Source organism: Spodoptera frugiperda, chromosome 27 (assembly GCF_023101765.2).
Source record: "Spodoptera frugiperda isolate SF20-4 chromosome 27, AGI-APGP_CSIRO_Sfru_2.0, whole genome shotgun sequence".
Lineage (NCBI taxonomy): Eukaryota > Metazoa > Arthropoda > Insecta > Lepidoptera > Noctuidae > Spodoptera > Spodoptera frugiperda.
This window is the reverse complement of record NC_064238.1, coordinates 8638411-8664556: the sequence shown is the minus strand read 5'-3', so window position 1 is coordinate 8664556 and position 26146 is coordinate 8638411. Positions and strand designations below refer to the sequence as shown.

The window sequence follows — 26146 nt, the reverse complement described above, 5'->3', positions numbered from 1 at the left end:
CAAAATTTTAGGTGTACTAAATCTAAGATTAGATTAGAATTAAGAGAAGAAGAGAACTTTATAAATCCAACAAACATAATAATATGCTGTTCACAAAAAATAATTGGTTCATCATCAAGTCTATGCCCTCTACACATTGTTATTCATTAAACACACAATTTAAAATTGTATAATTAATAATTTAGTTAGCGACCACTGGTTAATTGCACCGGCCCTCGACTTTATTAGATCACCCGACCTCGAAATAGGGTTGTTTATTTGCAATTTAGATTACAGGGTTGCGAAACGTACGAAATGACAATTAGTTCAGGTAAACAAAACAATTTTATTACGTCACTCGCTTTGAGAGTCAATGCCGAGAATAAAAAATAAAAACCCTATAACCTGGTTCTGGTGATGAAGGACTTACGATCGATTATAATGATTTTTTTATGGTATAAGCCGGTAAACTAGCAGACGGATCACCTGATGGTAAGCAATCGCTGCCGCCCATGGACAGCCGAAACACCAGAGGTGTTACAAGTGCGTTCCCGGCCTTTTGGGGTTAGGAATTTAAGGATTGTTTGGAAATCAAGGATTTGGGAGATTGGGAAGGGGGTAATAGGGCCATGGTAACGGTAACGATAAAAAAAAATGACGACTATAGTAAGTTGTATTACTGAAACTAACATAACTGCACTACTTAGGAATCAAAGACATTAAAAAAGACAAAATCTTATCGCCTTGGTAAATGAAAATGAGAATTTTAATATAGACCGCAACCAAATAATATGTATCTCCTAAAATACAAAACTGATACAGAGAAACAACATAATTCCAACAAGTCTATCGAAAACTAGACTGTACAATACAATACAGTGCAATTTCCTTGCAATAGTAACAACAAGTTCTCTCTTTGTTTTATGAGCCAGGACCTGCGGGAACACTGTCTCACTGCTTGCAGACCACACAGTGCACCCACAAGCATCGTAGACAAGAATTAATGGACTCGTAGATAGTTTGTCTAAGAATATTTAGGTACACTATACTAAAATAGAACTTATATATCAAATGGTACTGATAAAAATACATGTCACTGATTTTTTCCGGCCCATTAAAACTATTAAATAACAATAGCTTTGTATGTGTTTAAATAGAGTTCTATAACGTTCCATGGACGGAACAAGAAAAAGGGGTTAGATATTAAAATCATATTATTACAACATAATAACACTCCTGTGGAGTAGGCAGAGACAATGAAACGCCAATTGCTACGATTTTACACACCTCATTCGCTTCACCAACAGTAATCAGTCATTATTACAATGAACCACATTTAATGCATTTATTACATCGACACCCTTCACTATACCACAAACAAATAATTACAAAAAAAACACACACAATTGACCTAAAATAAACAAAGATTTAACGACACCAGAATTTAAGTAAAGTTGACACCTTCATGGGAGAGTTAACTCAGATCAAGTTAAGTACTAGTGCTTAACGCGACCGGGGCATTAAGCCACTGAATCCGATTAACTGAGACAGAGCATAAATATGGATGAACGATGACGGTGTCAGTGGAGGATCCCGTAATCTGGAATACAGCGAGTGTCCTCCCTTTGTTGCTGACCAACTTTGAAATGAATAAATAACAATAGGTGTCACAAAGAAAGAATGGCTTTCAACTCACCACAATGACTTTACAGGTCAAGTTGTTGCTAACCGGGTAAATATATTTGAAGTTGTGCCTGTTGAATGGCAAAAGAACACAAGAAAGACTTATCCGTCTATTCGTAAAAAGTGATATAATAGGGATGATGACGGGGTATGAAAATTAAAAATCTATTTGGTCCATCGGTTAAGTAATGGAAAAATATTCGACAATATTTTTTTTGTGACTATAAGATAACAATACTTAGCTAAAACGAAACGCGGGAGCAAATACGTCATTTATATGTATAAAACGTACCTAGAAGTGACGTTACGCGATATTTCAAATCAATATATATCTTCGAAAGTATTTGTTTCCGTAAGAAAATAAAATAATTGTGTCTAATGTTTTATAATCTACAAGACCCTATTAACTTAAATTTCTTACCTCCGATACGCCGTTAAGGAATAAGTTCTTTATTCCACATTACATTAAGTAGAAAATTAACAAAAATAACTCAAGTGAATCTTCTAACATACAAAAGGTAACTTTACCTTAACAATAGTATAATGCTGACCAGGTAATAACTTCTAATAATCTAATAAATTCAGTCAGAACTGTCGTTAATCACTTCGGTCGATTCAACGTGGAAACTTCATCCATTAATTCGATAACTATTCACTCGATCGAATTCTAGTAAACTATTCTCTGCTAAAACTAACTCCGATATTCCGAACTATTCTCCTAATACCGTTGTTCCTAATACCTAACTACTAAAGCAAATCTAGTAATCCCGACAGAGAACTTGGCATCGAACAAATGGTATAATGATAGAAACTGTCGATAGGAACTAATCCCGATTATTCGGTTCCACAAATGCTGACATTTGTTATCGACCACGAAAGAAGAAAGGTCGTAATTTTCTAAATTGGTCTCGCAATGTGATGTTAGCCAAAAAAAACTAACCAAGAAAGTTGATGATACCAAAAAATAAGTTAAATGTTGGACCCTTATGTCATTCTTTTTTTCATAATCTAACGTCATACCTATATTTTATACTCCAGAAAATTAAGTAGGCTTCCATTTATCGTAAAAGTATATTTATTTTCTCACGTTTATTTATTTATTTTGTACTTTATTACACATATATGTACATAGAACACATTTCCACTGTATTAATCATTGTTGTGTTAGTATAATAGTAAACCCTGGGCAATATTAATTCCAAACTTCGTGCTAATACCTACCTAATATCAAATTTTGGATACCGAAAACCGAACCGGAGATCTCTCGTCTCTACTAACAAGGCAGTCTCAGTATCAAATTTTTCATTTCACAATATTGTTCATTACCTTCAAAGAGATTACACCTTAATAGGTGTCTACGGGACCATGACTTGCATCCCAAATATACTCATATTAAAATCCGTCCCTGTATTCCCTGTACCTAATTCCCAGAAAACGTTTGGGGAGCCATTTGTTTTTATTGCACACCGCAATGACGAAATTCCGACTCCATACACCTAAGCAAATTGTCGAAGAACATCGTAACTTTTATGCGAATAAGTATTGCCCAATTCCGACATTTTATATTTCCGTATATCTCTCTGATGTATAAGTTCTGCTACCTCCCCTCTTGCTTAAGAGGTTCGTGGACAGTGAAGTGAATTTGAAACTTGCTTTCATCTCTTGAATTAATATTCAGGACTGCTTAAGTGACTCTCTAGATGAACCGAACAGTCTTTGTAATTTTACGAGTGTTTATAGTAAATCATTAATGGCAGATTTTTCCAAAGCCAGATAATTTTATCTAAAGAAACTACTTAGATACTTTTTAATTTTCCATATAAAAAAATGTCAGTCGACACTTTCATTCTACAGTTAAAAAATGTCTGTTGATTGCCTTAAGACTTATAAGAACACATTGAAATAAATATTTTAAATATGTATTTTAATATTGAACAAAGGACTAAATAGGTTAAATAGAAGATTACTTGATTGATCTAAGAAATTCAAAGCTAGACAAAACAAATAACAATTACAATACCTATTACTTATTCACTAGTTAATTTTCGTATATTGGAGTCAATGGTACAGTTTGGATAATTCATGTCGATCTCTGAGAATCTATTACTGGCAGACAATCCATCGATCAGGGCAATAGATATTGTCGTGTCATGACAATGACCGCTTATATTAGTCGGTATACGTGTTTGACTCTCCCGTCCACCCAGTTTCATACATATGAATGTATTTTGTCTGAATCTTGCAATTTTGACCATAAAAATATTTTAGGGAACAAAGAGTAAAGTTACCTAAGAAAAGGAGGATCCTCCGACTATGCGAGGTGATTGTGTCTGGCGGGCTTTCTACCCAACAGTTGTTAGTTGGGATTTTCTATCCATGTTTATTCGCATGTGAACTTCACAAGTGCGATGCAGGATATTTTTATTCGTTGATTTGTTCGTCGATCGCCTATATGTGAATTCTGTTATCTGTCACATGTCATGTGTCGTAATAATGTTATAGACAATTTGATTCCTAACTTGATGTACTACAAAGTTAAGTTTTACGTAACTTTACTCATTCTGGACTAGAACATCCAAAAATGTACAAAACGTAGAAACATTTTAATTTTAATTAATAAACATGGCAACTAAATTCAGCGAAAACACGTTGAAATCAGGCGCGCCGCACTAATTACTTCATATTTACAACGTAATTTAGCATTCGCTCAAATTTAAGTTTGCATTAACAGGGAGAACCATTTTCCACGTTAATTTTAATGGGACCAACGTTACCAAGGACCTGAAATATTTTGCCTAGAGTTTGATTTTTTACATTAAAATGTTTAACTTACCGCTGTACTCAGAGTCATTTAATGATTACTTAACCTGGGTTAAATTAGCAATTGTTTTCGAAACAAAATCTTTTCTAATGAATAGTTTAAGTTATCATTAAATGTCTCTGAGTACGACAGTATGTATAATTTGAAATTTTTAGAATTTTTTTTTAACTATATTAAGTATACCTTATAGTTTTGAAATGTTTTGGCATGAGTCCAAAATGTTGTATCGATATTGGAGATCTAAGTTGACTTTGGCCATAATAAACAAGGGTGTAAATCGTTTTTATTTGTGTCAAAACAACACCATAAACTTATAAACAAGTACTTTACAGATATTCCTCCGAAAGAAAGTGTGACGTCATAAGTTTTTTTTTATAGATAGTAAACGTTTCTCGAATTACATAGTGTTACAATTATGTGTACAACCTGTCGTCTTAAATTAAGATTTTCCTCATGATTTTAAATTTTCCCATATTTCTTTTTTCAATATCACTTCTTTAAACGTATGTATAGTATCTACTGTTATAGGTTGGTAGACGGTTCTCTGTTTTTTTTTAATTATTATTATCACAGCTATAATGACCCTTGACTCATAATGAGCCTAAATCAATAATAAGAAAAAATCTTTTTAACATAATATTACCTTTAGCTTCATCAGTAATCAAGAGGATATCTTTCGATATTCCAAAAAGGACGCTTCCTTGGAAAATTTTACTTCCATCTTTTTGCTTTATTAATATCTGAATTCACGCAATTCAGTCTCACAATAGCTTTGATTGGTACGGCACAAAAGATTCGGCCATTGCCCCACTCCGGTAACAGTTTCCTTTTTCGCTACAACAATTTTTATAACGGTCTTATTTGCTGTTCGAAATTTAAGATATTTTGAAATTGAAATCCGAACACCTTTTTTTCTTTAATTAAATATTTTTGTTGGTGACCTTCAACTGAAGAGTTATTGTTTATTAATTTATTAAATTCTTATTATAGTAATTGTGATGGTGAAAGTTTATAGAATAAAAAAATTTAAAAAAATCCAGCATGGGACATACTTCATGGACATACTTCGGATGTACAAAATAACTGATAAATAAAGTGTCTCAAATAACTGACTAAAAATGGTATAAATGGCCACCTCTACCTATAATGTTGAAAAAAGTCGAAGCCTTGTTAAAGAATAACTGATTTTTTCTTAAAGAAATAGACACACATTTTATTTGTCAAGGAAAATGTCTTACATTGTGTCAATTCTTACGTGATTCCGAGTCAAACGTAAAATCCAATTCTGCGATTTTTTCCCATACATTTCTTATCGCGGCAAATGTATTTATTTAGGTTGTGTGAAGTTGACGTGAAATCACATTAAAAATTCAGGGTCTGCCTTCCATTTTCATTGGGGGATGCTAAAGAGATTTTTCAAGAAACATTTTCTCAGTAATTTTATAGTACCGTCAATCAAAATTGGCTGTTTGTCTCTGTGATTGGGGATTCAGGATTTTAACAAGGATTCTCAATATTCCGTTAAATTCATTTTGGCTTTTGTACAAATATAAAGGCACTCAATTTAATGAAATATGACAACACTCAGCTGGAAATTTCATTGGAATATTGGGTGATCCGACAGACGTCATTCTGTATCTTGCTATTTGTATTTTCATAAACTTGAATTTTCCTACAATTTTAACGTACTCGTCTACATTTAAAAATAATACTGGATTACTTAACCTTTCTATTTCAGGTTTCTTTTATTTTAATCGTTGTTTTCTAAAGAGTACTACAGGGTAATATTAATCTCAAACAATGCCTTGACATGATCATGACGCCCAAAAAACAGACACGAAACGCAATCACAAATTCAAATCCGAACGCAAATTGAATTTCGAATTCAACAGTTCTAATCAAAATCGCACATTAAACTTTTGTTTGAGTTTACATATGTAATCCATTGCCGACGAACGATAATCGCGATAGCTGTACAATATCTGAGAAAGAACGTTGAGGTATCATAAAGTACTAAATAATAGATGTCCAAATAAAGTAGACCAGTCTTTCTCCCATTATTTTGGTTGATTTTTTCATGTTTGCTCTTAGAAGGAGATGTCACGGTATTCTGGTTTTCGTAAGCGCTCGGTCCTTAGGGGAGGGGACCCTCTCGGGCACGCACGGTTGCCATGGCAACCGCGTGTTATTGGCTCCCCACAGCGATCGTCAGTACCTACTTACTGTTGCAACGGTTCCGCTCCCGACAATGATATGCCTCCTGCTATAGACTTGCTAAAATTATGACGTCATAGGTTAAGCGGAAACACTGGGATAGGGGGGAAAAGTACGCTTTTACGAAACCAAGTAACTACGTACTTACTATAGATAGAAGATTACTTTGGATTCTTTATCTTAAACGGCACAATACATTCACGAGAGCTAAATATCTTACTGTATTGTAATACATACATAATACGTACATACATTATATAAAATGGATTTTAAAACCTTTTAGGGAAGCTTTCCGCATATATTTACAAAGATAAATACTCATTAACGCCACCTCGAAATTTTCAGCGCAATATGTGGTTATACATCCACGAAACCGAGAAAGGGGCATTAATTACCAACTTTTTTTGTTAACGTGTAGATACTTTACGAAGGAGAACTTTATTCATTGTTAAGATGGTTTGGACATGTAGAAATAATGGATGAAAGCAGGTTTACAAAAGAAATATGCAAGGCGGATATAAATGGGGGCATCAGTAGAGGGCGCCCTAGATGAACATATAGCCACCAGATTGGTGATATATTAAAGAAGGGCAAAGTTAAAAGTACCTTTAACCAACCGACGACCATGCATAAAAAGACTGATGACTGTTAATGAAACGAAAGAGGTGTGTAAAAATCGTAGCAATTGGTGTTCTATTATCTCTGCCTACCCCTAGTGGAGACAGGCGTGAGGTTATATATTATGTGTAACTTTGTACACAACCTTTCAGATTTCCACAAAAATATACGCAATGAAGCTATATTCGCAGTAACAAAGAAATTCTCGAATTGCTGCGAACGACGTAGTCAATTTACAAATTAGGTCAACTAGTGCTCACTGCTCACCCCTTCGGTTTTCGACATCTCTATTGTTTTCCGAAACGTCCATTGTTCTTTAGCCCCCATAATCAAAATGGTTTCCTGAAGGCTCTCCTTCTAAATTAAGATAATCAAATACAGTATTTCGGAAGGACTTAGAATTAATGAATTATTACTGTCTTGAAGTGTGTGTCTGTTATTGAATAGTAGCTTTAACCCTCAGATGTTTATGCGTGTATCTCTCATTAAACCAACTTTATGTTAGCAAAATTTCAACAAGACTAGTTCAGGAGATAAAGTGAATGAAGTGACCGGAGGCCCAATTACCCCCTTCACAATATTTCCAATCTCCGATTCCCCAATATCCCTTAAATTCCTAACCCCAATAGGCCGGCAACGCACTTGTAACGCCTTTGGTGCTTGCTTGCACTTGCTTGTTTACTGGCTTATACAATAAATAACAGAGATAAGTAAAAAAATAATATTGCATTTATAATAAAAGTTAAGATTAACGACATTAAACTACAACATAATACCCAATATCTGTACACAAACAACACAAAATAGAGCAGTGTTATGTTAAATTTGCACGCAACCAAATTCACGACTACCTTTTCAGCAAAACAAACACACTGTTTCAATAAACTCGTGCAGAATTAACAAAACGTTGCGGTTCTTTGTGTTTTGCGCGGCGCGAAACACGGCGAAATGTATTCCAGTTGGCAACATCGAAACTCTGTGCCCGTAAATAAGCACAGCCACTCAAGATGGTGGTCCTATGTAAATGTGTACCTCTGTTAATTTCCAAGCACTAGACTACATTGTGTCACCGCTCTGAGTGCTTTTCATTAGAGTGCACATTCAGAGGGAAAATGCAATTTCCCTTGCGAGCGAATCGTGATTCTAGGGACGAGAAACTTGTTTTAATTTGTCGATATTATATTTTATGTGGAACATTTTATAGTTTATTTTTGTTCATCGTAAATGGTGTAGTGAATTTATTGTGAAGTTGCGTGACAAGAGACATTGATCTATAATTTTCCAATTACTGATCCCTCATCAATCCCCTAACCATCGAATGAAATAGCTAGTAATTCCAAAGCTACTTTAGAAAGTGCCACCTCTCGAGTAGAAACGCCGATATTACCTGAGTGAAAAAATTGTCTGCACTTAAGTTGCCGAGGGGGACACCGCGAGCGCTGGGTTGCAAGCTTTTACGCATTCTTGTAATTTATTACGCCCGCTCTCTCTCCAGCATTTTTCATTGTGGTAATTTCAACGCCCCACCAATGATTGGCTGGAGTTTTTTTTACCAACTCTCAAATTCAATGGTCATTTATTAACTCAAACGCAGCACATGGGATATAAATGGTGTGAATTTTGAGGGAAAGTTGGAAATCCTTTTAAAGGATGAATATAACGTTGGTGGAATTGTGCACAACGAATTTTCCATTAGCAACTGTTGGGTAAATGAACGAACGGAATTAAATAAATGCTGAAATTATTGCTGCAAGATTATAACTATTCGAGATTCTATTGATCGAAATCTTTCATTTGTTTAATTCGTGTCTATTCCCAATACAAATGACACATCACTGACGTCACGCTCAAAATGAAAAGGACTGTTCTCTTTATAGTCAACTAGTTTCTAAGAACTACAAATACAAATAAAAAACAAACGACACGTCAATGACGTCATGCTCAAAATGACAAGGATGGTAACATAGTGTGTTTTCCTTCTACTCGGGTGAAAATCTTTTACGGAAAATATTAGCTGGTATTTTCATTCAAACGAAAAAAAAACAAATGACACATCAGTGACTAATCTGATTGTATTAAACACATTACAATATTTGTCAGAAATGTTAAAAGAGACAATAGTAAGTTCTTGGGAAAATCGGAAAATGGTAGCTGAAACGGAGGCGGACTGTTAATTATATGATTTTAATGAGTAAGGATTTCTTACTGTCTGTGGCATCACCTGAGGGTCATTTGAAATATCGGAATACAAAAGATCAAGTTAATCCCTAAAAAGTAGATTTTCTATTGTTGAATTTATTAAATGTGTGTTGCAGATAGTGTTGGTGTCTATTCAATTCAAATATACAAACAATCAATCAAATCACTTTACAATATAAGTAAACAAACATACGCTTGTATCTCAGTCTCATATAAATTATGGTGAGAAATTCCTACTAAAAATGAGCGTTGCAAATCGCGCCTTAATACTATTTCCTCAGCCTCCGCTTTCCGCGATAGTTGGACGGACTTTGCATTATTGAATTCCGCTTTCGTTTCGACGTACGAGCAGCATAATTATTATGCAAATATTATAAGAATGTGACTTAGAAGAAAAAATATTTATGAAATATTATTTAGTATACTTATTTTGCCTAGGAACCTTAATTTTTATGACGTCCATGATCTATTTTTAACAGACTTCAAAAATATTTGAGAATTTTTTAGTTCACTTCTAACAAAAAATATTTTTGTTTGCAACATCAAAAGATAAAATAAAATGTCTTTTTATCGACCAATCCTTAAGTATTAAACTATTTGCTCATTGTAAAACGTAGATGCCTATAGAGAAGAACAAGGCAATAAGTTTTTATAACTATCTTCAATATTAATATCTACATTTAATTTAATGAATGCACATTCTGTCACTGCGAACACGACTGATTTATTGCAGGAAGCGTAAGTTTAAGTTGTTCTTGTTTTAGTCAGACTTGACAAATTAACCTGGCAGAATGACTGCCCGCGGTAGACGGGCTGGAAGCCGCAAGTATCTCTTGACGTTACTATAGTTAGATATTTAATGTATGCATACACAGTATCATGACCAAATTGTAAATGTAGGTAAGTTTTGTTAAACTTTACGATTTTAAAACTAATCTAAGAATTGTCTTTTAGTTTTTAATAAACTTTAACTTTCGTCCTCGGACGTCTTCCGACTGTTAATAATTAATTTTACTTTCATCACGCCTACCGGGTGGTAAATATGATTAATGATTAACTTTCAAAAAGGTTCGGTTAAATATTATATTACGAGGGTTACCTACAACAAATATTGTTGATTTTGACTGTTGCAATTTTTTGCAGTGAATGTGTGACCATTTTTACCGACTTCAATATAATGACGTACATATTTAACTAATTATTCTCCCGCATTATTAAGCATCGTGGCAGTTTATTATCCTTATTTTTATTGGATTGGTTGAGAGCAGAGTCACAACTTAATTTATTGAATCCAAATTTTATGTTTCAATCTGTAGAATTGTTAACTTTTGGTTGAAGATATGACGCCGTTAACATTTTGTGTTTTTTTTTTAAAGAGCGACTCATAGGATGATGGCAAATAGCGACGTCGTATATTAATATGCTATTCTTCACGACGCTTTTCAAACTCCAACACAATACATCATCACAGTTCCCATACTTATTATAATACTTACGCGCTAATCACATGCATGTGTTGTATAGCTGCAGATGGTCGGGACAGCCGCCTGGACGGGGGCAGTGGGGCGTGTGCCCCACCAGGCCCGTACAGCACTGGTTGGAGAGACAGCGAGCCGCCCAGGGACATTGATGGAGGACTCGATAATCTGGACAAATGAATATAGATTTTGTAGTAAGGTATATAGTTCTCAAAATACAGTGTAAACGAAACGCTCCCAAATGCCGCAAACAGATGATGGTAAATTCGAGTTGTATTTTCAAAAAACTAAGAAATGCTATGTTTATTTTATTTAATAATAGTTATAATAGACTACTTAAAGCTGATATTCCATGAATAACACAAAACTATAACGATTAAAATTATAGCGGTATTTCAGGAGCGTTCCGTTTACACCTGTATATTAACAGATAATAGATTCTTTTGTTACAATAATCCTATTGATCATAATTTGTAAACGTATTATTCTGTAAATGTTTAAAGGCGTTACACATATTAAACGTGGTCTTATTAAAATGTGGAGCGCGATGGAAAAAACTTACATCCAGCAGTGAACCTCAATAAGGTAATAGCGAAGATAAATAAAGCCTAAATGTATTTTTTATTCAGTACTCAAAATAACTAAGACATTCATGGCTTCGTGTAGAGAAAACGACAAGAGTTCGATCATAGCATCTTCTATACAAATAACACATAAAAGAATTTCATAGCAAAAACAAAAACTACTCAACTAACACTACTTAGGGGCCACCGTCAAGTATAAAGAGGACATGTTAAGAAACTATACAATTAACTATTGGAAGCTTACTCCCTAAATCCGACAAGGAAATACTACAAGCCAGTAAATCTCTGACAGAATCGTCGGATTACTTACTACATACACACATATAGCTATACATAACCAATATAAACTGACCGTCAGATGTGTGGAAAGGTCATATAAGGCGAGATCAAGATAAACTGGTTTGTATAACTTGTTTTGTTGTCGTGTGTACATCGCTACTAAAGTTATTCTGGAACATTCTCTTGATATTTCTATTATTTTGTTTACTGTTTCTTGTTTAATGGAGCGTCGCTAAAGTGTCTCCGTGTGGTACAGATGAAGAAATTAGAAATGGAATGCGTAACAAACTAGATTTAAATGGAAACTTTTTTTAATAGTGATTGATTTTACACAAATAAGATTTAAAATGGTCTATAGGACCTATGTTTGTTTACAAATAATTCTACCAGTAACATACAACTTATCCGCAATGGAATAAATAATATCGATGCCACGATCCACACGGAAATCATTATTCCAAAAATTACTCCTTCAGCTCCTATTTGTACTACGTATTGAGTTGAATTAAATATAAGAACATTCATTTTATATAGTAGACTAGCTGTTGCCCGCGACTTCGTCCGCGTAGAATAATGACTTACGACAAAATTTTGATGTTTTATTTTTTTTATAAATTTTCATTTTCTCAAATAAAAAATGCTTAAGTGCCATACATCCATCTGCCAATTCATACATCGAGCCAGGGACGAACAGACAGCCAGAGAGATTAAAAAATGTGATTTGTGTATCGGTTATTTCAATATTACAAACAGACACTCCAATTTTATTTATGTAGAAGTGTAGTAGCAAATGTTATCTAGACCACATTTACTTAAAAGTTCACATTCACGGAACACAAGTAACATTATTCTCGACAACATACCTCTAGTTCGGAAAACCAAACAAAAACATAGTTTATGAAACTAGGACTAGCTAGTAACAGTTACTTCATTATTAAAATTCATTGGTATTGGTACCCGATCGATACGGCGCCCGTAATACATACGAACGTTTACGAGGAAACCGTCAAACTGTATCGATACTTCTTTGTGTACCTACCTACTATTTGTTGCTCTATTTGTTTAAACTTATTGCTTTTAGAGTTAAGGTAATTCAGTGTATTAAGTTTTTTTAAATAAGTAGGGAACAGAATTCTTTATGTATAGAATTGGATACATAACCCAAACTTATCGGTAAGAAATACATATTTGCATCATTATCAATAATCCCTAAAACGCAATTGTTTAATTAATTATAACTATGTATTAATAAAGAAAATGACAGACGAAGTCACGAGCAACAGCTAATAATAATATAAAATTGTCTTACCAGTTGTCGTAAGTGAAAATAATAAAAACTTTAAACTAACTTAGTAATTACATCTTTAAAGCAATGGTATCTTCTGAATAAAAATAATCTCTACGAACAGTTACGAAAAGCAGAATAGAAATCCAATTCTATCCCCAAAATAATATAAAAGAACTTCAAAATGAGAATGACCCCGGAAATGTGCTAACCTCTTTTGGGAGAACCAAAGACCTCTCTTCAAATAATGCAGCGACTAGTCAAATAAACCCGACTAACCAAATAAAGGTTACACTGGCCAACTGAAAGCCATTCCCATCCCTATTTTTGTCCTCAACCGCATTACAGAAAAAAAATGATAGAAGTTTTTAAACTGACATGGTCACTAGTAATATCGTTAGAACTTAAAACGGGATATTTATCATGTTTATTACTTTTTGTGAGTTTCCGATATTTCGTCACTGTCGCAAGCGCCATGATCACGGATGAACTGTTGCAAGTTCTAATTAAAAATATTGAGTATGGTTAAATGAGAAATTTTCATAAATTTTCCTCACTTCACCGTGGTGATACCAAATTATATGTTAAAATGATTATTTATTTTATTTAAACAGAGATCTTTTTCTTATAATTCTGTTTTGTGTGATATTTAATACCTTTTTAATTAGAATGACATATTTGCTTCCACTCCTAAACTCAACATTTTCACCAATTTTTCTCACTTCACTGTGGTGATACCAACTTATACATTAAAATGATTATTTATTTTCCTCAAACAGAGATGTTATTGTTACAATTCTGTTTTGTGTGATGTTTAATACCTTTTTAATTAAACGTTTTCAAGTATATTTATTGGTTCTTGTTTGTTTGAGATTTTTTGTTTACGGGAAGATTAGCCGCACTTCAAACGGCTTTGTGAAAGAGGGTTTTTAGGAGGAAAGTTAACTTAATTATATATTATAAGGTATGTTATTTACCTACAGTACATAACGTTTGTAGACCACTCACTGTACACTTTTTCAAAAGATTTTCTGAATGCTGAATAGTTCATAATCTTTAACTTTGTTTTTTTTGTGAATAAGTACGCAACACACTTCCAACTAAAAACTTAGACCATAGTCCAACACATGACAACTGTTTACTAATAATACTATAGTAACCTAACCAAATAAGGCTATGACCCAAATAAAGATTTGACCGCGGAAGTTCCCTCATCCTGATTTAAATGGTCCCAAAGTTTGTCAGAAGTGTGCATGCACATAACTAACTAATTTAAACCCGACTAGCCAAATAAAGATTATGTTGGAACAAGTCGAAAACAATCAATCGTGGAGCTTATTTAGTTTTCCTATAAACATTCGAGTAGTAAATGTTAGTAATTTTTATAATTTATCAGTATACGACGTCCGTGTTTTGTCTGTATGACAATTAATATTTAATACATAAGTGAAATAGCTATAATATCACATGATATTTCAATAATCGTTGTTTTGTCAACCTATGTGCCATGCCCTAATAAAGTTCTTACAAAAAACGTGTAGGCCTTATTATGGCATTTGTTTTTCAGTAATTTCATAGAAAACGGATCACCAGCTTTGTCAAAAAGAACGCCAATGGATTTTGCAAAAGATGGAAAACGCTGTTAAAATTTAGAAAGGGTTAACCAATTAGATCAGAAAAGGGGTGTATGGACCGGGAAATTCTTCATAGTATCTATTCAAACCTTGAATTCTGTTCATCCTCAAACCAGATATAACTTCCCAAGAATGTTATCTAAAGAGTCGTTCGACTACTCAAAATTCTAGGTCGGTCGCTTTGGTTACAGAAAAGAAGTTTTCAAGTCATTCTTTTGGATCTTGGTTTGAAATTTTCAAAGATTTACATGGGTATTGCATGATAAGAAACTCGTCAAGTCTGTGTATAATACCTTAATTAATAAGGTCTCATTACATTTATTATAAGCATTGACAAAGTTTTATTATATTAAGGTTGTTAATACTTACAGTATATTTATTAGGCCTTATTAAGACATAGGGTTCTGTACACTTTTTGAAAAACTGAATTTTCAGATTGCCATTAGTTTAGTAAATATTTAACTTTAGATTATTTGGGAAAAGTATGCAACACACTTTTAACTAAAAGCTTAGACCGTGGTCCAACACATGACAACTGTTTACTAATAATACTTACTATTACAAATCTCTTAAAAAGAGATTCCACTTCTTATTAAAAAAACGTTGTAACAGCTATGACAAAAATACTAAAAGTAATTCACATTCTGCCAAGATTGCACTCTGCTTTAACAAACACTAATAAATACACACACAAATGAAAAATAAGAATGTTTCCCATAAACGCTGATAATTTAAAATTCGAATGTTTTGTTTTTTTTATTTGTGGCCAGTATAGAATGGAACGGTATTTAAACCCCGCGGCCATGTTCCACGTTCGTTACGTGCAGTGTGTGCATAGAACTTTTTCTCTTTACAATACGATCGCTTTTGTACGTAAATTATTATTGAGAACGCTTACAAATGTACAGACGGGATTTTCTTTAATACATCGGATTTTACAATTGTGTACCTTTTTCTTGTTACTTTTAAGTTGCATTTTCTTTGAGACTTTGTTACTTATTTATTTTTAAAACGGAATAAGCTTCTTTTTATGAATTAATGAGGTATGAAATTTATTTTAAATGTTTATTTTGTCTATGATTTTATTGTGTTTGTACTTAGATTTACGTTGAGCTGAAATTAATTAAAAACGTGTCCTATGTTAAGTTTCGATCCCAATAGAAAATATCTCCTTTTATTAATTACCAATTTATATTAAACCTAAACCATTATTCTATGAAACATTTATTGTATCACAGAAACAACAAACGCTGTCTTAATTATCAACGGAGACAGCACAAACTATCTCCTTAACTATTACAACGACAGTCCAAACAAGTTGTTAGTAGTTCGAAACAAGTTGCCATCAACAATTCTCGAGATAAATGTGCTTAATTAAGTTTTGTAAGCGTAACTTCACCTTTACTTTTGCGTTAACGTTTATATTCAATAGAAGAACATGAATAGTTTTAACGCAAACTGATGATGGCTCTCAAACGTGTGTGGCGACTAGTTAAAACAGATACAGTTGCCGCTGATGCACACATGTGGAGGAAAGGATATCCTATTTACGAACACGCTTTTAAATGTTTTCCTAAAACTGGAAAGGAAATAGATCAAAGGAAATTTACAACGAAACAGGTAAATTAAGTTCCTGTTCCAGAAATACTATTTTAAAAGCTAGTCTTTACTTTAGTTAGGTATCCATATAAAGTCATGTTACATGGAGCGCTAATGAAATTATTCAGCACAGAATTAATTAATTTAATAACGTACCTATTAGAGGAACTGCGTTGCGCTGCAACTAGCAATATTAATTTCCCTGGCTAGGAAGTGCAACTATGTTTAAACCGATTATAGTAAAATACTTAGGATAGGTGCCTATTACTTTGATGTGGATTTTAACTTATTTCAAATTGTTAAATATCTAATCAAAACAGTGTAAGATAACCTAAACTAGGTCTTCGGAATACTACATCAAGATAGACCCCTAAACTGTTTCTTCAAAAGATTTTCTACTTTATTACAAAATAATAAAGTATATTATAATTTGAAATTAAACAAAAGTAAATACTTAAAAGTAAAATAACACAAGCATCATAATTACCTCAAAGGGGACTCCAGGTGCACTCTATGGGAAGAACAAGAAGGTGCTGGTTGCTGGTGCGAAGGGTGTGGTGGTAGTGGTGGGGGGCTGCTGTGGCGGCTCAGTGTCTCTGGAGACACCAGCGCAGCCCCCGCTGAAGCTGGGCTCGGTAGAGGCGGAGCGCTACCACCAGAGATCTCAGAGTCTGCGCCCCCAAACGTGGCGCGGGAGACGTGAGATCCACCCGACATGTTGTTCGCCGGGATGGAGTAGCAACTGTAACAAAAAATATAATAAATAAATAAATAATCTTTATTGACATAATATGAGGTTACAAAAACATATTAAGCCTCTGAAACCCAAACTAGGTAATAACCTGTACGTCAGGAATCACCTTCTCCCATTCATTACACTATAATTTATGTCAAAATAAGATGTACAGGGTGTTTAATCTTTCCTTGCACGGGACCACAGGGTCCCGGACCTTTGGAAGGCGTACGAGGAGCCGAAGCCAACTCGCAGAGGCCCGTTGAACAATTTTAATCTAAATATAATGGGACATCAGCCGGCGATTATCCCTGTATGCACTATGGAAGTACACCAAAGGACAATCCCCGGCTGATGCAGGACTATCGTGAGATATGGTAAAAAGAAATGATAGGGATATGGGTGTGGGTGGCTGTGGAATAGTTAACCGGTTAACTATGGGGTACTATGGCCCCGTACAGGGTGTTTAATTATTATTATTCTTTTTAAATTTATTGTCACTGTTCTTCTGACAGCACTTAAAGGAAGGATCAGAATAAAAAAAGGTTATAAACACATGCGTTTTAGAGCAACTTCAATAGATGTTACACGCATCAATCTATTGGAAACACGGTTTTGCAAAGTCATTCGGTTGGAAAAGAACTTTCACTTGAGGGCACATGCCTTCCTTGAAGTTAACGCGTAAAAGATGTCCATTTTCATACTTATAGTTTCTTGCGTCATCAAGATCAATCGAGAACTTAAAACTTTGATGTCTATTTTTGAACATAGACCCCGACCAAGCCCAAAGTACCCTTAGACTTCTTGCCTACTACCTACTACCTAGCGGGTTTGCCGGGGCTCCGGCTCGAAAAGCAGGAGAAGGAACTGGGTGTTTTTTAGTCAGTAAGAGTTTCACACTCCCACTAGCTTCGCCCAGGGTGGGAGAAGATATTGAATGATTTTCCTTCATTAAAAAAATGACTTCTCGCACTTGCATATCTATTAAGAAATTACTTTTCATACATTTACTAATTAACAATTTCTCGTATCTTAATACCCAGTCTGTTATATATTGTCAATAAGATTCACAGTTTGTGCTCGAGACTGCAGCATACACACGAGTCAGTTTAATTAGTAATGAGCACCAGGTGTGTTTCCCGTCGGGAACAGTTCGCTTCACCACTCTACAGTGCGAAGTGCAACATATTATCTTGATAAACGTCCCTCTGTTCCGCTAAATGAGTAAATTGTTTCTTCCATTTACTCCATGAGCCAATTATTACATTAAGACCTGGTAGATTTCACGGTTCGTCTTACCTAATAGAGAGATATTTAAGAAAAGAAACATGGTCATATTTTAGACCATCTGGAATAGTACTTTTTTGACTAGTAGACTGCCTCGTTGGTCGAGTGATCGCAATTGCAACTGCCGCACAAGGAGTCTCGGGTTCGATTCCCGTGTCGGTTAAAGTATTACTGGCCTTTTTTGGTTTTTAGAAAATTTCTCAGTAGTAGCACGAAGTCTGGAATTGTGGCCAGTATATGGCAATAGGCTCACTCCCTATTACATGAAACTTAAATAGCTCAAATGGTGAAAAGTGGGTGTAAATTGTATAGTGGCATTACGTGCCTTAATGTGCACCTCTGCTTACCCCTTCAGGGATAAAAAGCGTGACGTTGATGATGATGGAATAGCACTTTCGTAAAATTATCATAGCTAAAACTAAACCAAACTTGAAGAAAAAAGGACGCCTAACTTCAGAAAACTTCTACCTTTAAAGAAAATTCTCGCAGCCATAAAACCGTTTTCTAGCGTACAAGACAAAGACTAATGATTAGAAAAACTTGTGTTACGCAGCGTCACTGAACAACGCCAACTATGTGGAAAACATTCCAAACTATATCTTCTTCGTTGAACACCCAGTTTTAATTAAAGAACCTTCTCTTAAAATCTTTAATTAAAAACTAACTTTCAAAGTTCACTGTTAATAGAAATCGAAGCATGAAAGCGTGGGCTTAAATTCTCGCACGTATACCCAGAACTTAGCACGTTTACATTAAAACTAATATTATTGGACTTATATTTTCGTTGACTGCACGGTTGGTGCGGTGGCTGGGCAACTGGCTGCCGCGCAACGGGTAGCGGGTTCGATTCCCGCACGGAGCAACTCTTTGTGTGATCCACAAATTGTTGTTTCGGGTCTGGGTGTCATGTGCATGTGAACTTGTATGTTTGTAAACGCACCCACAACACAGGAGAAAATCGTAATGTGGGGCAACGTTTTAAAAAATAAGAAAAAAAAATCTTAAATCAAAAGTTCCGTTCTTAAATCTATGTAAAATCAAGTACGTAATCAGATCTCCCTCTGGAATATGCAAAATTACCTAATGGGAGTATATACTTTTGAGCATCTCCATAATATGCGGCGACGGTGCTTACGTCAGCGAAAATGGAGATATAATCCACGAAATTCATCACCATTATATCTTGTCGGCTCTTTATGTACACTCAAATATAGGCACGGGGAAAACGAGGCAAAAATTGATAGCCCCTTCGAATCTCACGTCACAAGGAATCATGCTGACTACGAAATTTAGATGGATAACTTTTACAAGCAGTTATCAAGAGAAGGTACGGGCGGATTCTTCCCTAAGTGAGTTATTACGCGGGAAAACATTTCGGAGACCTTCGGTTGTCTCTGGTCGAGATACGTGAGTTCAATGAACTCTCGAGTGCAGTTTTCCGCCTTCGTCTGGCGACATTTTGTAAAAACATTTTTTTATGAAATTTCGAAATTGCTAAAGCTGTTCTAGAGAATGGATTGGTTCTCGGATCTGATTGGTGTTGCAGACATTTTTATTTTCTAACTTTCGAAAGGTAAGTTTTATTAAAGTTCAGACGTAAAATTCCGCTCGGAGGGTATTGCCTACTAACTTTAGATGGAGGTATTTTTCCAAACTAATTTCATCTAATTTTCCCAAATGTCAAATAAATAATCAACCCAAATATTACATACATTTTGAATAGTCCACATGTATTAACTATCTTCCTACATACACAACCATACAACACTAAAACATACTGCAACATAATATATGAAAATATGCATTAAATTAAAATGGGCAATGAAACCTAAATTAAAACCCAGTTCCCAAAGCAGAAAATAACCAGAATTAACAGTGCAATAAATAATGACATTATGCAATAATCATGCATTATAGTCACAAATGGCTGCGCCACCAAACGTGCACAGAATGCAATATCGCGAGCGAATACGAACAACTTCATATAGTTTATGAAGTTCGGTGGAACTTATTCAGAATCTCAATTTCTTCAGTTCCTATTGTGAAGTTTTGAAGTTTGGATGTGAATATATTCAATGTGGAAGTGAATTGAATTAATTTTGTGGTAAAGTGTGTGCAGTAGTTGTGTGATGCAAAGTTTGTAGGTCTGTTATTGACAATGCCATCATGTCGTGTGCTGGTTCTTTATTTATTTATTTACATATTAAAGCTTTATGCACAATCGTACATTAGGTGGACTTAATGCCATAGTACTTTATGCTTCTTTAATGTGCTTATTAAACTGAGTCATTCCTATAATAATAATGTTGGTCAGTTACGTTTCTTATTCATAAGTTGTTTATATAATTAAATTCATTCAGTAGATTAGGTTGACTAACGCTAACGTATCATACGAAAGTCGTGTGAGATTCTGTAATGCAACATAGTCTGTATTGCGCCCCTTCATAAAAATGCAGCAAGAACAACAAATCATAAAACAATAACAACAGGAAATGGATGACAAACGTAACAATCCGCAGTAAAGCCACGTCGAATACGTAAACTGATTAAATAATTCCAAGAAATCCTTATTCCTGTGCACCGAAAGTGCCACAAATCGAATCATCGTCGGTCGCTGGCTGGAGATGGGCGCCAGTCGCACATTTCCGCATCCAATATGGCCGCTTTCGATTTCCGGTCCCGTCTCTCGCGTAAACGGTTTACCTCGGATTACATACAACGTTTATTTTAATCAAACCAATGTTCGCCTCTTGCTCGAATCATGGGATTAAAGCCCCGTCCATCTGGACCGCTTCAAATGCGAACGCGATGTATGTGAATCAATTTTAATTGCTTGTGTATCAAATGTACGAGTACATTTGGATTTTGGCGACGCCGCGGGTAACGATGTTACAAAGGGTTTTTGTTCATTCCATTGTTTGCGTTTTCGTAATGGTGGTCGAATTAAAGCGCCATGTTTGATTTATATTTTTTAAATACATTTTATTTGAAAACATTTGAAAATAGAAGTGGAATTGCGGTTTTGCAATTTTATGGATCAAAGGACTGACCGAAATTTGGAACTTTAAAACATCGCATGTTTTCGTTCTATTCGAGTTTAATCTAAACAAAATGAACAAAGTTTTCATTTCTAGTGTAACGCAGATACTTAAAGGTATTATAAAATTACACTAGGAAATTCAGCGATACAATATTGTAATTTCAATACCTACCAGAACTTATTATTTGCAATTTAGCTTGATATTTAATGACTTTTAACTATTCCTATCACAAAAGAACTATTAATAACATAAACATTAATAGGACACTTGTTCAATTAACATTAGTAGATAGTAGAACGTCACGTTACCTACGTGACGTTTACAAACCAAATCACTACCTTTACCTACATTAAGCTTCTATAAACCTATCCCTTAAAAGCCAAGACCAAACCGTACCATCCACAAAGTATTTAGCGATGTCTCATCAATCATATTGCGAGAAGTCTCCTCACGTTACCTGTCATCCATAATCCTCGCGTTACCAGCATTAATACCAATATTGTTAGACATGATTAAATCTGTTTTTGTTAGCTCGAAGCGATCAACGTGGTTGGTTGAAATGAACGTTCAATATGGTTTTTTATTGGATAAAATATAGACAGCACAAAAAGATACCCTATAAGGTAGTTTTTAGAGAAGATTTTCAATTAAAAGGAATAAAGTTGATATAGTTTAGGAATAGCATACCTAATAAGCTAAAATCTGACTACCGATTCAAATACCGATAAGTAAACTTAACACTGCCACACTAATATTATGCATTTTATTTGTTTGGAAGCTTGTTCGTCAATCACGCTAAAGCTACGGAACGGACTGATTTTGGTGATAGTATACTTTTTATCCCATAGGAACGCGGGCAAAGCCACTGCGCAGCAGCTAGTATCTTATAAATTAGTGCGACATCCAAATAAAACAATACACACAAACAAATACCCAAGCTAAATCTTAGAAACTACCAGGGTGCCATAATAGGTACCAGGGAACTATGAACGTTAAGGAATGTACTTGAAAATCTCGAGCACTAAGCATTAAGTCGTCCGGAATTTATGATCCTACTTCTATTCTCGAGATGATATCGATTCCAGGAACAATATAATTGAAGACGGTTTTGAACACAATGGAACAGATTTAGTAAATTAAATTCTAGAAAGGAACCTAATATGAATAAATTCATTGAATTTAACTAGCTGTAAACATTCTTATTTTAGGTTGTAGGTATCAAGGGTCGAGAGCTCACTTTAATGACTTTCAAGAAACTGAAATGTCAAATTAAATCAACCTTCTCTTTATTTGTTAAAAAACACGTTTTCCCTGTGTCACATAAACATACAATTTCACATACACATGACATCCAGATCCGATGGAAAAATTTGTGAAACACTCAAAGAGTTGCTCCGTGCAAATCGCCTCGCTACCCGTTGCACGACAGCCAGTTACCCAGCCACCACGTCAACCGTGCTGTCAAGTCTTCACTTTAGCGAAACATAGAAACATAAGAACTTATAACTCGGAGAACTGTAGTTCTCTAAATTGGTGAGTGTTGAAGAGTCTTTATGAGACTGTTAACTTAACCTCTTGTATGCCGTATATAAGACAACTATAGAATATACATTATGTGTCGCGTGGATCTGCGTTCGGCATATGACGGGTAAACTGAATATTTTAAGAAGAAAATAGACCAAAGTTACATACCTATCTACATACACATACACGGCTACCGCAAGCCAGCCATGTAACTGAAACGAGGCTCCAACTTTCTCTGCCAGTGAAACCACACCAGCTAAACCAACTCTGCAAACTTTACCACAGGAGAAAAAGAGAGATGAAACAAAAAGAGTATAATGGTACTAAGTATGATGGCCCCACATTCATCGTTTAATTAATGAAATGAACTCTTTGTCTAAACTTCTTTTACCAAAAACTGTATCAGTTACATTTGCAGCAATTAGTGTATCACTTTTTAAGTACTCTTGAAGTGATCGAATAGGGTAATCTTTCTTAATGATTTTTTTAACCATAACCTAACCCGTATCTTTGCAACGCCTGTAAGCTGGGATCTACAGTAGATACAACCATGAAAACACTGGAACACTGAAGTCCTGCGCATCCCAAGGACATGAATGACTGTCTTGGATCCCGCAACGTAATAAATCAGAAGATATTATTAGAGGAGAAGCCAAAGAAAACAATAGTTTCTACTTCCCTCGGTGAACTGAATACAGGAGACAGAATGACTTAAGAATAAAGACGCAACTAAGAGAAGCCCAGTCGCCAAGCACAACAGAATTTTGACTTAAAATTGCCTAAAGACACTGGATCATATTTTAAGTTTCTAAGTCGATTGGCTAAACCAAAGCCACACTTACTAAACCTGATGGCTAAACACCATATAGCCCCCATGTATAAATAGCCACAAAACCACCACAAAGTTTAAGGTTTCAGTTAACGTTTGCGATAAACTCATAGATGCCCCATAAGTGCTATATTGTTTCGGTTTGAAAGCGCCAGAGGAACACTATAACACGTATAAATTACGAGTATGCACCTATAGCATAGTAAAATAAAGAGCTATTAAAGTACCTATAATGTGTGATTATTATAATGAATTAATTCAAAACTTAAGCACGTATGTTTTTACGTTATTATGTCTTTATAAAAAGGAAATGGGTGATAACATTTTATACGTATCAAATTTCAATGTAAAAAGTTACCTTAACAACACTTATTGTCATATTTCGTAGATTCTATTGTAAAACACTGAGCTTAAATTATTTTAGATAAGTACTGTTTCTAATTACTTGTTCCAGTATTTGAATCATTCACACTCGAAATCTCAATTAATAATGAATACAAGGGATAATGGTCCTAATGATCAGAACCCACCCTTGAGCTATTTGCAATCCCTCGACCAATAAGATTATCAGTAACAAAGTACTAATTCGCGTTACTAGACTCTATTGTATAAATTCTATAATCGTTAATCAACAATAGAAACTACAACAATAACAGCGGATTAATAACATATCAACGACTAAGTTCTGCCCATAAATGAAACTGAACAATGCTATCTAGAATCTCGCCAAACTTTCAGTGCCACTACAAATAATATTAGACGCTAGATGTTTGTACACACTGTATACTCACACTTGCTAAATCCAAACTGCTTTAAACACTATGCTGGAACAATGAAATTTGCACCCTATAGCGATAAAGATTTGATTTAAATTCGCCTGGTGAACTTGGTGTGGTGTTTACGGTCTGTGAAGTTGTTAGTAGTATCGTAGTGAACGTTCCCTTTCGTTGGCAAGCTGCCGGCCGCCGGTGATCAATGAACGTCTGTACAACCAGACTACTTTCACGCTGAACGTATTTTGAATTTAGAACGCTTTTTACTTTTTAAAGGTTAACGTTACACGGCCAGTTTCATTAAGTGAATTATATTTAGACTCCTTTGATGAGTCAGGATACAAACGAATTTTCAATTTGGGAAGTGTTGTAAACAATTTCTAATTAGGGACTGAGAGAAAGGTAAACAATTTGTTTGAACGTGTGGTGTATGATCCACAAGAATTTTGAAAAGCTTAACACCGCTTGATAAAATCTATTTAAGAAGTTTTACAAAGCTCCAACCTTTTAGAAATCAAAGACTTTTTTAACTTGCTCAACTTAACGCATTACAATTTGGCACGTGTGTTTATTTATACCCAAGTAAAGCTTCTATTACCGTAAATACTATTTTTTTGCAATGCGCAAACAAAACAAAATACTTCCACTGAAAAATCACCAAACTGTAGGTAAATAAAATAGAAACCTCCATTTGAAAACCCGACAAATCCAACAATCCTACAATAAAAAATACACAAAAATATTCGCAAAATCCTGAATAAATTGTTGGGACGAGTCGAGTACTGGCTGTTCATATGCACAGAGAATAGAAAAATAAAAACACCAGCAGCCATAGACATGCGACCATAGAGAACGCATTTCACACGTTTCCCGCCGTTTTTCGCTTCCATCTGCAGTACGAGCTTGTCTTGTTTATACCGAAGACAGTACAAAGACTTTATTTTTCAAGGAACTGGGAGATAACCTTTGTGCCAACGAACGTAGGACTTAAATATGTGGCTTGGTGTGTGATTGGACTTGGTAGGATTGTATGTTTACTTTATCAGAATTTTTGTTTCATTGTGGGAGCAAATACGTCATTTCTACGTATAAAATGTACCTAGAAGTGTTTTAATGCGATATCTAAATCGATATATCTTTGAAAGTATTTGTTACTGTAAGAAAATAAAAAATACGTGTCTAATATTTTAAATTAATTTCCAAGACGGACATTAAAATAAAAAATAGTAATCTACTCGTATTGTAATCACATTTTAAAGAACAGACAAACGATTTAATACATATCTACACAAGTGGCCGCGATTCAAGGCTGAGACACATTTAGCATCCATTTTAGGACTAGGTACAAACCCGAGTCTATTGTATTCGAATAAAGCAACCTTAGTAATCTATTCACATGACTAACTACTTTGAACTTGAAGAAACTTGTCAGTGTGTTTGTCTATCGTCAACTGTACAAAGCCTATCAGCTAATAGCTTTTACACACACAGAAACACATACACACAACGTCACGCCTTTTATCCCCGAAGGGGTAGGCAGAGGTGCACATTATGGCACGTAATGCCGCTATACAATGTACACCCAC

General features: G+C 34.7%; 1 protein-coding gene across 3 annotated transcripts in view; it reads right to left on the bottom strand.

Annotated features, from left to right (window-relative positions):
• Positions 1-26146, bottom strand: part of LOC118263354 (proton channel OtopLc) — a 69751-nt gene that overhangs the window by 14597 nt on the left and 29008 nt on the right. For all 3 annotated transcript variants that reach the window (XM_050705617.1, XM_050705618.1, XM_050705619.1), the window contains 2 exons: positions 16861-17115; positions 11011-11160 (listed from right to left, as the gene is read on the bottom strand). In XM_050705617.1, coding sequence (XP_050561574.1) covers positions 11011-11160; positions 16861-17115 — 405 coding nt within the window. The remainder of the gene's footprint in view (positions 1-11010; positions 11161-16860; positions 17116-26146) is intronic.